Here is a 13,751-nt window from a genome sequence, read left to right as displayed (position 1 = left end):
CTGAGTGAAGAACTTCCTTTTATTTGTTTTAAACCTGCTACCCATTAATTTCATTTGGTGGCCCCTAGTTCTTATAGTATGGGAACAAGTAAATAACTTTTCCTTATTTACTTTCTCCACACCACTCATGATTTTATATACCTGTGTCATATCCCCCCTTAGTCTCCTCTTTTCTAAGCTGAAAAGTCCTAGCCTCTTTACTCTCTCCTCATATGGGTCCCATTCCAAACCCCTAATCATTTTAGTTGCCCTTTTCTGAATCTTTTCTAATGCCAGTATATCTTTTTTGAGATGAGGGTCCACATCTGTATGCAGTATTCAAGGTGTGGGCGTACAATGGATTTATATAAGGGCAATAAGGTATTCTCCGTCTTATTCTCTATCCCTTTTTTAATGATTCCTAACATCCCGTTTGCTTTTTTGGCTGCTGCTGCTGCACACTGTGTGGATGTCTTCAGAGAACTATCCACGATGACGCCAAGATCTTTCTCCTGATTAGTTGTAGCTAAATTAGCCCCGATCATATTGTATGTATAGTTGGGGTTATTTTTCCCAATGTGCATTACTTTATATTTATCCACATTAAATTTCATTTGCCATTTTGTTGCCCAATCACTTAGTTTTGTGAGATCTTTTTGAAGTTCTTCACAGTCTGCTTTGGTCTTAACTATCTTGAGCAGTTTAGTATCATCTGCAAACTTTGCCACCTCACTGTTTACCCCTTTCTCCAGATCATTTATGAATAAGTTGAATAGGATTGGTCCTAGGATTGACCCTTGGGGAACACCACTAGTTACCCCTCTCCATTCTGAAACTTTACTATTTATTCCTACCGTTTGTTTCCTGTCTTTTAACCAGTTCTCATTCCATGAAAGGATCTTCCCTCTTATCCCATGACAACTTAATTTACATAAGAGCCTTTGGTGAGGGACCTTGTCAAAGGCTTTCTGGAAATCTAAGTACACTATGTCCAATGGATCCCCCTTGTCCACATGTCTGACTCCCTCAAAGAACTCTAATAGATTAGTAAGACATGATCTCCCTTTACAGAAACCATGTTGACTTTTGCGCAACAATTTATGTTCTTCTATGTGTCTGACAATTTTATTCTTTACTATTGTTTCAATTAATTTGCCCGGTACTGACATTAGACTTAGTGATCTGTAATTGCCAGGATCACCTCTAGAACCCTTCTTAAATATTGGCGTTACGTTAGCTATCTTCCAGTCATTGGGTACAGTAGCTGATTTAAAGGACAGGTTACAAACCATAGTTAACAGTTCTGCAATTTCACATTTGAACATTCAGAACTCTTGGGTGAATGCCATCTGGTCCCGGTGACTTGTTACTGTTAAGTTTCTCAATTAATTCCAAAACCTCCTCTAGTGACACTTCAATCTGTGACAATTCCTCAGATTTGTCACAAAAGACTGCTCAGGTTTGGGAATCTCCCTAATATCCTCAGCCGTGAAGACTGAAGCAAATGAATACAGACCTGTTATTTCAGTTGGTTCAATGGTTTGCACCTCATTTGTTTGGCTTCTGGCACAAGATAGAAAACACCTCTGAAGAAAGGTTACATTTTAGCTCACTGTCTGCTGAGGTAGCTTCAGGAAGAACATGTCCTTTACTGCTTGTTAATTAATCTAGACATTGTAAGCAGACTATTTGAAAAGCCTCAGGTGTGTTATTGATCTGTAGACTTGTGCCGAATTTTGTCCCTTGTGCCACCTTGGATAACTGGGCTGGGTGCCAGTGACCTCCCCAGGCCCAGGAAGGGGAGGAGGAATCCTTCATGCAGAAGTATACAAAAGTGAAATGGTATGAATATATCAGTCAAGGTTTTGCTGAATAACTGCATCTGTTTAAATGACTGCTTCTGAAAGATCTGCAGATGTCCAGTTCCCAGCTTCAGTGGTAAGAGGCACGTGTGTGTGTGTGTGTGTGTGTGTGTGTGTGTTCTGGACATCACTTACATTGCATTTCTGTAGCCCAGAGAGCATCTGGGCATGGAGCCAGCGGCCCTTAGGAAACTCCAGCTAGTACAGAACACTGCAGCATGACTCCTCAGCAACAAGGGCCAGCGAGAGCACAGGAGCCTTGTCTTCCACGTCCTCTGCTGGCTTCCCACAGACTATCAAGTCCAGTTCCAGGTCTCAGTCTTTGCCTTCAAGGCTCTCAGTGGCCTGGGATATTTAAAATATCACCTAATGCTCTGGGATGAGGACCATCGTTGACAACTCCACTCCCCAGACACAATGGAGCTTTCTAACACAGGGGTAAAGCTTGCCTGTGCAAGAGACAGTTTTCTCAGGGGCTGTTCACAGACTGTGGAACAAACTCTCACAGGAATGAAGGACCATCATAAACATCACCACTTTCTGTACTAAGTGCCAGGTGCACTCCTTCAGCCTAACCACAGAGCAATGGGTGCATGTGTAAAAACAAATCCCTCAATGTTACACTGAACAAATAAATCTTCCCCTGGGGAGAAGATGAGAGAACAAATCTTGCATGAAAAATGTGGTTTAATCCACTGCTGGAAGGTGCTCAGATACACATGTTGTTGACGATAATACAAGGGCATATATAGTTTAGGAGCCCTGGATTTTCATTCTTGTGTTATGTGAACTTGAATCTCTGTGTGGGGAGTATGGGGGTAGGAGGCTGGAACTTGGATTCTTTCTTTACTGTTTGCTATATTTTGGGTGTTGTTCTCCCTGAGGCAGCACTGAGAACTTGCTGGAGAATGTTTAGATCACTCTGTATCACTTGATGGCAATGGATGTTCTACTGTGCCGTCAGTCTGGTTCCTGCAACTTGCCCTCCTATCTGCTCTTTTCTTGGTTTACTTACTTTTCTATGATGTCAATACACTCTTGGGACATGATCCTTTGAGGAGCCTCTGATGATTGGGTGTGGCATACAAATTTAGCACCAGCCACCACAATTTACACTAAACCTAGTTTACACCCTCCCTGGAGTCTACTTTAGGAGTGAGGGTGGACACTGAATGCACCTGTAATGGAGTGTACCAGGCCCTTTGAGGCCCCCTGCTGGAGACCTCATGGTCCTCCTACCACACCCCGCCCCAGAAAAGGAGCAATAAAGGTGGGTTCTCCAGGCCTGCCTAGAAAGGATGCAGGAAAGCAGCCAATCAGAGCACAGCAGGCTCGGATTAAAGGAGCTGCAGGGGCTGAGCAGGTCAGTTGCTGGCTGGGACCAGAGGAGCAAGGAAGGTGGTCCTTGCTGGAGCTCAGTGGAGAACCAGAAGACAGGTTGTAGTGACATTGTTATTTTGTGAGGAAGAACTTCAGCCCTGAGTAAGGGGCTACATGGGAAGTGACCCAGGGAATAGCAGCAGCAACTATTATAGGGCAGAGAATGTTTAGATCACTCTATCATTCGAGGGCTAGTGGCTGCTATTTATAGGGTCCTTGGGTTGGGACCCTGAGTAGTGGGCAGGCTGGGTCCCCTCACTGGCAGGGTGGTCTAAGTCCCAAGAAGAGGCCCAAGTGAAGGGCAGGACTTAAAGAGTCTCCAGGGAGGAAGCCCTGGGGGGACTACTCTATAACAGGGCAGGGATGGACTTAAAGCTAGCCCAGAAGGGGCTGAGATCTGAGCCCAGAGACAGGGCTGTAGACATTACCATGGGCACAGGGACAGGCCCTGTTGGACCTTTTACCCTGGAAGGGGTTTGTTTGTTCACGTTTGACTGACATTACCAAGGGCACAGCGTTTCACTGTGTGTGACTTGGCCACAGGGTTGAGCCACTGAAGGCATGCCTGACAAGGGCAATAGATGACAAGGGGCACCATGAGAAGAAAAGAGTGCAGGATTGCACCTGGCTGACAGAAGGCACTCATGGGAGGTGAGTGACCCCCATCACAAAGCCCCATTGCCTTTTTTGTGCATGCAAATATACTGGGGGAGGAGGCGAGATGAGAATTACTTCATGAAGTGTCTTATTTCTTTAATTGCTGTCATAGGTATGAGTTAATACAAATTTCAGTGTGCCAGCATGAGCAGATTTCAAAGCTGCTTGACTGTTGCTCCCTCTATTTCCCGTCTCTTGCTGAACAGCTGGTCTCTAGAAACAGAAGAAATGTTTCCATTGGGAGATTTCAAAGCCAGCTTGAAAGAAAAGGGACCGAGGGTACGTCAATATGTTCTCTCTGCTCACTCTTTCCAAGCCCTGGACTATTAAAACACTCCAATTTGGGAATTGTCTATATTCACTGCCTTCATGGACCCAGAGTCATGTGTTCAGCTCAATCTGTCGTTGACCTTTAATTAGCTGGCCCACTGTGAACAGAAATTCTGTTTTCCTTTATCCTTCACTTCAAAAGCATCTGCGGCACAACGTTATGCACAAAACACACAAAACTTATAAGTCTGCATGTGAGAATGAGAATGCCAATGCAATTTGGCGTGGCACAGGCACTGTCCCAATACAGCTTTGTTACATTTGTTTTGGGGATGAGGGTACTTTCTGAGTTGCTGTGCTTGTGTCTGATCTAAATGAAGATGGTTTAATTGGGATCTTAAGGCTGCCTTTTCTTTACTTTGAAGAGTTATTTCTGTTCCCTAGTCTCTTCACTGACATGTACAATTTTTTCTCTCTCTTTCTTTTTGGATTGGGAAGGCAGGCCAGAATTAATACTCCTTCAAGAATGTCATTCTGTCAATAAAACATCCAGAGGTGCACCTGTCCATTAAGATACTGAGTGCTAGTCACTACTACTCTGGGCCAGATTTAACTCACTAATCTTGAGTTTAAAAGTTTTTCATGTCATTACCAAACTTTTGAGCCACCTGGTTCCCTGACTTCACTCTTAGGAAAAAGTGACAATTTAGTATTTTCCTTTCAAAATTAAGGCTACATCTACACTACACACCTTTTAGCCACTACAGCTGTCCCGCTAAAAGGTGCGCAGTGTAGCCGCTGTTTGTTGGCAGGAGACAGCTCTCCTGCCAACAAAGCGCTGTTCACCGGTGCTTTTCGTTAGCAAAACTTTTGTCGTTCGGGGGTGTCTGTGTGTGTGTGTGGGTTTTTTTTTTTTTTTTTCACACCCCTGAATGACAAAAGTTTTGGCCTTCAGATTCCAGTGTAGACACAGCCTAAGTTTTGAATATTTAGAAAAAGACAGTAGTAAAGCTTTCAAAACAGCCAAAGTCCCAATTAGTCAATGAGTGGCTTGCATTGTCTAAGCCACTCTTAAAAAACAAACAAAACAATCAGCAAAAACCCCAAGCCAAAAATTCTACTGTGCATGTGAAAAAAACATTTATATGCTCATCAGTTTTTTTTTAAAGTACTGAACAGATTTTATTCAGATGTGGCTTGCACCATAGCTACAAAACAATCCAACTTTAAATACAAAAAAGTTTGAGCCAACTTTGAATGATGCAGGGTCAATATTTTTGCCTGGAATAAGTAAGGGCATAGTGCATTTGTTTAGTTTTTATACAAACTGCATCAATTCTCTTCAAAGTATCTCCCCTTCTCCCCATTCCCCCTGAGTCACTTCTGTGAGAAGACTAAGTATGGAAAATTACAGACTCAAATGCATTTGTTTGCAAGAGCCATGAGCAATTGAAGAGGTTAAGTGGGGGGTTATAATGGAGGTTGGAATTCAACTTTAACTGCAGAGTAAGCAGTAGCACAAGCTAATTTCTGTCATGTTCGGTGTGTGTTTTTCAGATACTGAATGCAGCCGTGGTCTTGTTTGTGTCAAAAAGATATTTTTGTTATTACTGTTACTTAAAAACCTTTGTTTGCCTGAACCATGTTGTAAAGCTGCCATAAATCTATTGGGACTTTTTTTTTTTTTTCTTATTTTGAATCTTGAAAAATTCTCACTTCAACTTGCACATTTAAAAAAACCTGACAATATGAAAACCACATGCCCTAAGTGTGAACACATTTTCCCCTCCATGATTCAGAGCAGTATTGGATTGTACTGTAACTCTTCAAAGGTGGCAGTATTGTGACAGCAACATTTAGCATATCACAAGTGTTCCATTAGCACAGACATAGCAAGAATATGTGCTTTGAAAAATAGGAGCTTTTAAACCCCCCTCCCCCCACAAACCCTTTCCTCTTTACCTTGATGCAGTTTCCAAGACGCAGTTGGAAAGCTAGTTAAAAGAAATCTCCCTTCTGAGATGAGATTGTTCTGCGGTGATGAAAACCCAGAGATGTCTGCACAGAGCAAGTTCCTTGGCATTAGAAAAACATCTGAGAAACAGAAAGCTATGTCTTTTTTTTTTTGTTTTCTTTTCTTTGAGACAGTGAGTGGTCATTAGGACTACAGCTTTGCATGATCGAGGGGATATAAGTGTGCCCTAAAAATAATAACGAAATGTACTGTGGAATCCCAGCATACGTGTTTGTATGCTACTTCAGTGCATGGCTTTTCAACTTGCAGGTTGTGAACTGGACTCGGTGTCTGTCTGGCCCATGTCTAGGGCTCCTAGGTAGTATGGTAATACAAATAAATAATTATATTAATAATAATAGACCTGTGTGAGTAACAGATTTTTTTTTTTCACTAGTAATTTCAAAATACTGAAAAAAATTTGTTTGGATCAACATAATACTGACACTTTCCTGAATTTTTAGTGAATCAAAAAGTCAGAGACAAAGTTGTTTCAGGGTAAACAAAATATTTTGTTTCAGTTTTGACCATTTTTAAAGGCTGTTGGGTTTTTTTAAAATAAAATTGAAGGGAACTTCTAAACAAAATTGTTTTGAACTGTAAAACTGAAACAGTTTTACCTTTTTCTGAATTTTTTTTTTGACACAAATAATTTGGCAACATCAGCACAAATTTGTAAAATGTTTCAGTATAAACAAATCTTCAATTTTTTGCTGAAAAAACTTTCAGGGGAAAAAATTTGCCTAGCACTGGTTGTGATCACCTTACCCATCCTGGATGGGTATTCCTGGGGTGGAAAAGGCAGGTCTTTAGTATGGAAAAGTTGGAGAAAAATTTTCTCTAGGGCACAGATGCCTTTCTTAGGGCATCCCCAGGATGAACAAGGGCCTTGGTCAAGGCGAGCCATAGGCATTTTTTGTTTGTTTTTTTGCCAGCCTGCAAAATATTTTGCAACCAGCTCTCCTGCCTCCAGGTACCCTTAAAAATAAAAGGTACTCTCGTCTCACACTCCCTGCAAAAAATAAATTTTAACCTCTTCTTACTCATCATGATCACTCCCATCCTCCCACGCTGTGTGTTTATGTGAGTTAACAACGCAATCCTGTAGCCAATGATTGTAGTTTACTATTCATTTGTTGTGTAATATAACTAACTTGTATGCTATTTCATATATCATCATTGCATGCTAAATAGATTTAAATTGTCAGATTATAGAAGAGATAATTACTTAGATATCTAATACATATGGCTAAAACACAAGGCCTACTGGCTAAGGCTTCTAAGATTTTAGCTTATAGTCATACTAGGCCATAGGCTTAAGAAATGCTTGACACAAGTAAGTGATCAAAGAATGACCTTATGCCACAAGATTACTGGAAAAGATGCACCAATGGGTGATATTGCGAAAAATTAACTAAGAGAATTTTTTGCTTACAAGATACCAGATAGGGCACGTGTTAGAAAAATGTGACTAACTGCAGGGTGCACTATATGTGTAAATGCTAATGAGGTATAGTCAGAATCGCATTATAAAAACAGGGTGCCCAGATGAGGAAAACTGAGCTCCGTATGGGAAACTCCAGCAGGAACCATTGCTCTACAGAAGATCAATTGGCAACGCAGCCATCAGACCTTAAGAATATTGCAAGTATATGAGTAACTTGTGCATAGGTCTTTATAGAATTTCTATATACTTGGGTAATAACTTTAACTGTGACTTTAATAAAACTTGTAAAACAGATCAGACCTTGTACTTGTGAAATGTATGTGTGGTCACGATCCTTGGTCTTTATGTGTTCCTAGAGACTCTAAATCGGAAGCAAGTAGCAGAGGTGACTCACTTGGTTGAGCTTGAAACTGTAGCCACCAGTGCCGAACTCACGGTGTTGTAATACAACGTTACTAAATTTATTTAAAATAAAATAAAGGGCTACGATCCCAATTTATATAAATGTCTGTCTACCTATCTCAGTGTTTGTTTTTCTGCCTCCCATCACTGTCATGTCTGAGTGCCTTCCATGTAAAATGGACAGCAATAGTGAAGTCCTCAGGGTAATCATGTGGCTTTGAAAATCAGGGATGTCATAGAATCATAGACTATCAGGGTTGGAAGGGACCTCAGGAGGTCATCTAGTCCAACCCCCTGCTCAAAGCAGGACCAATCCCCAGCTAAATCATCCCAGCCAGGGCTTTGTCAAGCCTGACCTTAAAACCTTCAAAGGAAGGAGATTCTACCACCTCCCTAGGTAACGCATTCCAATGCTTCACCACCCTCCTAGTGAAAAAGTTTTTCCTAATATTGAACCTAAACCTCCCCCACTGCAACTTGAGACCATTACTCCTTGTTCTGCCATCTGCTACCACTGAGAACAGTCTAGATCCATCCTCTTTAGAACCCCCTTTCAGGTAGTTGAAAGCAGCTATCAAATCCCTCCTCATTCTTCTCTTCTGCAGACTAAACAATCCCAGTTCCCTCAGCCTCTCCTCATAAGTCATGTGTTCCAGTCCCCTAATCATTTTTGTTGCCCTCCGCTGGACGTCTTCCAATTTTTCCACATCCTTCTTGTAGTGTGGGGCCCAAAACTGGACACAGTACTCCAGATGAGGCCTCAACAATGTCAAATAGAGGGGTACGATCACGTCCCTCGATCTGCTGGCAATGCCGCTACTTATACAGCCCAAAATGCCATTGGCCTTCTTGGCAACAAGGGCACACTGACTCCTATCCAGCTTCTTATCCACTGTAACCGCTAGGTCCTTCTCTGCAGAACTGCTGCCGAGCCATTCGGTCCCTAGTCTGTAGCGGTGCATGGGATTCTTCCATCCTAAGTGCAGGACTCTGCACTTGTCCTTGTTGAATCTCATCAGATATCTTTTGGCCCAATCCTCTAATTTGTCTAGGTCCCTCTGTATTCTATCCCTACCCCGAGCGTATCTACCTCTCCTCCCAGTTTAGTGTCCTCTGCAAACTTGCTGAGGGTGCCATCCTCTAGATCATTAATGAAGATATTGAACAAAACCGGCCCCAGGACCGACCCTTGGGGCACTCCACTTGATAGACATGGAGCCATTGATCTTATTCATTGAGCAAGATCTAGCCAACTTTCTATCCACCTTATAGTCCATTCATCCAGCCCATATTTCTTTAACTTGCTGGCAAGAATGTGGGAGACTGTGTCAAAAGCTTTGCTAAAGTCAAGGAATAACACATCTACTGCTTTCCCTCATCCACAGAGCCAGTTATCTCGTCATAGAAGGCAATTAGGTTAGTCAGGCATGACTTGCCTTTGGTGAATTCATGCTGACTGTTCCTGATCACTTTCCTCTCCTCGAAGTGCTTCAGAATTGATTCCTTGAGGACCTGCGCCATGATTTTTCCAGGGACTGAGGTAAGGCTGACTGGCCTGTAGTTCCTCAGATTCTCCTCCTTCCCTTTTTTAAAGATGGGCACTACATTAGCCTTTTTCCAGTCATCCAGGACCTCCCCCGATTGCCATGAGTTTTCAAAGATAATGGCCAATGGCTCTGCAATCACATCCGCCAACTCCTTTAGCTCTCTCAGATGCAGCACATCCGGCCCCATGGACTTGTGCTCGTCCAGCTTTTCTAAACAGTCCCTTTTTTTCTGAGTCCCTCTCCATGTCCTGTCTGTTTTACAGAAGCAGTGTATACAAACCCCTGCAGAATGGAGGCATGAAGGAGTTGCCAGGCACCTGAGCTGGCTGAGTGAGCACATCTAGATCTGCCAGATAGTAATGTTCCCACTATGCACCCCCCATGATTCTCCCCTGCCCCACAAGAAGTCAAGTCTCTGAGGAGGCTGAGAATCTTGACACCTCTGAATGACAGCCTACCGCTGCACGCATTGCCACCACATGCACTGCAGGTGAGCCCCAGATTTTGGTCGGGTGTCAGGGCCAGAATGGGGAACGAAAGGGATCAAGATGGGAGACAAAGGAGTGAGAGTGAATGTGAGAGAGAATGGAAAAAGTGTGGCAGAGGGAGAGAGAGGACTTGGAAGACAAGAGGCAAGGAGCAGAGGTAAAACAAAAATAGACAAAAGTACAGAAGAGGTACCCTTTTCTTTTCCTGTCTCTCTTAGTTTGCTAAAACCTGCAGAGCTGGAACCTGGAGGGTTTTGGGCTGCTGATGCCTCCCCCTCACCATAGAAGGCTTAGGCTGAGTTCTCATGGGAGGACCCCGTGAGGCTGGGCTTGGCAGGAAGTACCGCCCAGCAGGACTTGAGTGACACCCTCTGACAGCCCCCTGATTGGCCAATATCAGTACTTAAGCCAGGATGGGAAGCTGTCTGAGCAACAACTCAGACTACCTGCCCATTTTTGCTCCAGATCCTTGCTTGCAATCGACCCTGGTTTGTCCTTGACATCACTCTTTGATTGCTGTCTGTAACCTGGTGCCCAACCCTGACCTCCTGCCTGCCTCCAAGCACCTGACTCTTGGTTCACCCTCTGGCCTGTCTTGGACTCTGTTCTCCCAGTGCCTGACTCCTGCTCCAGCCACTAGGTCTGACTGCCCATGTCCTGGTCATAACACAGCTGATAAACCCTCCTGTGCACATCTCAACCCCCTCTAAAAAGTGTCTGTAAATTCTCTTTCACTGGGACAAGCGTTCTGGCTTTTCACTTTGAAAATCTGTCTGTCCTCTAAATGACCTGCTATTATTTTGAAACATAAATCCTGTCTCAAGCTATTAAACTGCTGTAAGTATCTGCAACTCCGGCTCAGGCAACTCCAAGTTTCCGAGGGATCATTCTGATGTTTTGGTGTGCAGACTCACCCATCAGACTGCCGGGCTTAAGGCTTTCAGACAATTCTGGGTTCCAGTGATAACAGTGCAAAGCCTGAGAATTTTTCTTGGTTCACTGAATGGTTAAGTGCCTAAAAACAGTATTCTGCAGAAATCACAGTAATGGGGCAATGCACAGTACAACAATGGGGTGGAGTGCATCTCCTGCAGTCTGTTCTTGATAACAAAATGTTTTCTAGAATGATGAAGGTATAGCCTGTATCATTTCAGCAATGCTTTGTAGCTTATTTGTCAGGTATTAATAATCAAAGTCAGAATGATTATTGTTTCTCTGAGAACTGCATACCAGACTCCATAGCTTTTGTGTTGGCCTGGAAAACAATATTTTGCTGTCTAACCTCTAAAGACCCCATCCACTAGAAATATATTACTATGCCCAGGGCTGGCCTGAAGGCTTTGGGATAAAGGTTAAGGGGATGATTCTTTGGTCTGTACCCCAAACTCAACATGCTCTTCACTTCTCTACCCCTCCTTGCTCATCTGGTCTTGTCTCCTGCCATCTCTGCCCTGCAGTTATGTCAGCCCCAGCCTCCCCTTTTGGCTATTTCTCTCACATCCACTCCTGTGCTTTCCTCATACTACCCCTTACTGATAGAATACCCTCTGCAAGATGTAAAGCCACCCCCCTCTCCTTCAAATCCCTCTGCAAGACCCAGCTTTACCATGAAGCTCACATGAATTGAATTTACTGCACTAACAGTGGCTTATCAGCCAATTGGGATAGATGAGGATTACAGAAAAGTTTATTGTATGTTTTGTTCCTCAGCTTCTTCATTTGGCTTGTTGCTTGTCTAAGACTGTAAACTCTATCTATTTTAGGGTTTCATACTGCTGTCCGTAGTAGCTGAGTGCCTTCCACATAAAATCAATAGTATAGTTCCTAGTAGGCTTCATGGGATCTCTAGCTCTTCTCCCTTTTGCAGGGTCAAAACTCTGTAAGATGATTTTTTTTTTTTGTGGAGTGGTGGTGCTAGGGGCTTGGGAATCTTCTTCTTCTTTTGTATGGCTTGGGTAGATAGCAACAATTACAAATTTATATTTAAGTTTGGTAGCCAGCAAATGTTCCCTTCATAGCTCTGCTAGTGCATCTCAGTCCTGACCCTCACTTCTGCTATGCCCATCCTTTTGAAACAGGGACTGCCAAACATGCCGCATCATGTGGATGTCTCATGATGGGGCAAATGTGCACAAAGGGCAAAGATGAAATCCAGGAAACTTAATTTTACATCTGAAAAAAGTGTTTAATCCACAACTTTCTATCACCATGATACATTCTGCAAGTAAATGTTCTAAATTAAGCAATGCATCCCCATGTATGGCTCGAGGGATATGAGAGGGGAGCAAAGGTGCTGGCTCTGGGGCAGGGAGGCAGGGATAAAGTTCTTACTGTGGAACATTCAGTGCCTCCAGTCTTGCTAATTCTTCTGCCTCTTCACGTCCAGTGGCTGAGATTGCAAATCTGGAGAGGTTTCAGAGTAACAGCCGTGTTAGTCTGTATTCGCAAAAAGAAAAGGAGTACTTGTGGCACCTTAGAGACTAACCAATTTATTTGAGCATGAGCTTTCGTGAGTGAGCTGTAGCTCACGAAAGCTCATGCTCAAATAAATTAGTTAGTCTCTAAGGTGCCACAAGTACTCCTTTTCTTTTTGCAAATCTGGAGAAACTTCCTGGGAACCAGCCTTGGGTGATTACAGACCCTTTAACTGGCCGTGCCAGACAAACCCTCTTGAGTGGGGAGGTGTAGCTAATCTTAACAACTTTACACAGAAACTTCACACTTAAGACTGAGCCATAGCCTGTTCCTCTTTAAATTGTGCCTCTGTACTGAACTGCTCTGCACTGCACTGTTGCTATGGAAGATCCTTCACCATAGTAATAACCTCTTTCAGGGAAGGTTAAAAAGAAGCAGTGCACATGCTCAGAGATGCTTTTTCTTGTTCTGTTGGCAGTTTGCAGCGGCCATGCCAAAGAGACCATCACAAAGACAAGAGAAATCAGGTACTAATATATATATATATAATTTGAGGGATGGGGTGACTTTTGTTTCATAAAACTCCAAACAGGCCTTGCTCTCAGATTTTTATTGACTGTCGGCTGCAAAGGCAGAGGCAGACAGCACTCGAAAGCATGTTGTGATTATGCTGCACAGACAGCTGTTTCTGTTCAAACACCTAACAGTCACTTCGGTGTGGTGTGAGATAACTGATGCCCCATGGGAATGTTTCTTTTACAGGGGGGCTCATTAAAAAGCTGAGCTGGGGCTGGGGCTGAACGTGTCTCAGGTGCCCTGAAAAAGTTTAGCTTAGCCTCTGCTTCGTTTGCCTCACTGATGCTTCAGCTTCAGCATGAGTTTATAGGAATTAGCCTCCCTTCATGATGCCTCTGTGCAGCTATAGGCACTGTAGATGTAAATGGCACTCTCCTAATCTGCTGTTTCAGGAGGACACTCTCTGTATTTTGCTGTATCTCGTTGCAAGGACTAGGATTTAACTGGACTTTTTCACTTGGATCACTACTGATTTAAAAAAAAAACACCCCCTTTTTTTGTGCTGTTAATGCTCGTACTAAATTTTACTTTGTTAGTGAAGATAATGAAGACCGGCAAAGGGAATCAATAAATTCACACAGTCTCTCAGTTCTGGTGTTGAAAGAATTACATCAGGGACCCTTTTTTTTTTTTTTTTCTGAAACTGGAACCCTGAGTTTGTGGCTGCACTATGTGCAAGTCTGCCCACTGTAAACTTACACGTACAACTGGGGA

At 43.1% G+C, this 13,751-nt stretch overlaps 1 protein-coding gene across 4 annotated transcripts in view; it reads left to right on the top strand.

Annotated features, from left to right (window-relative positions):
* Positions 1–13,751, top strand: part of LOC144264298 (NELL2-interacting cell ontogeny regulator 1-like) — a 47,718-nt gene that overhangs the window by 6,801 nt on the left and 27,166 nt on the right. For all 4 annotated transcript variants that reach the window (XR_013346020.1, XR_013346019.1, XR_013346021.1 and 1 more), the window contains exon 2: positions 12,940–12,988. Coding sequence is in view for 1 of the 4 variants with exons in the window: in XM_077815934.1 (XP_077672060.1) it covers positions 12,940–12,988 (49 nt within the window). In the remaining 3 variants the exon portion in view is untranslated. The remainder of the gene's footprint in view (positions 1–12,939; positions 12,989–13,751) is intronic.

This window comes from Eretmochelys imbricata, chromosome 4, assembly GCF_965152235.1.
Source record: "Eretmochelys imbricata isolate rEreImb1 chromosome 4, rEreImb1.hap1, whole genome shotgun sequence".
Taxonomy (NCBI): Eukaryota; Metazoa; Chordata; order Testudines; family Cheloniidae; genus Eretmochelys; species Eretmochelys imbricata.
The sequence above is the reverse complement of the archived record's forward strand: the minus strand, read 5'-3'. Positions and strand labels throughout refer to the sequence as shown.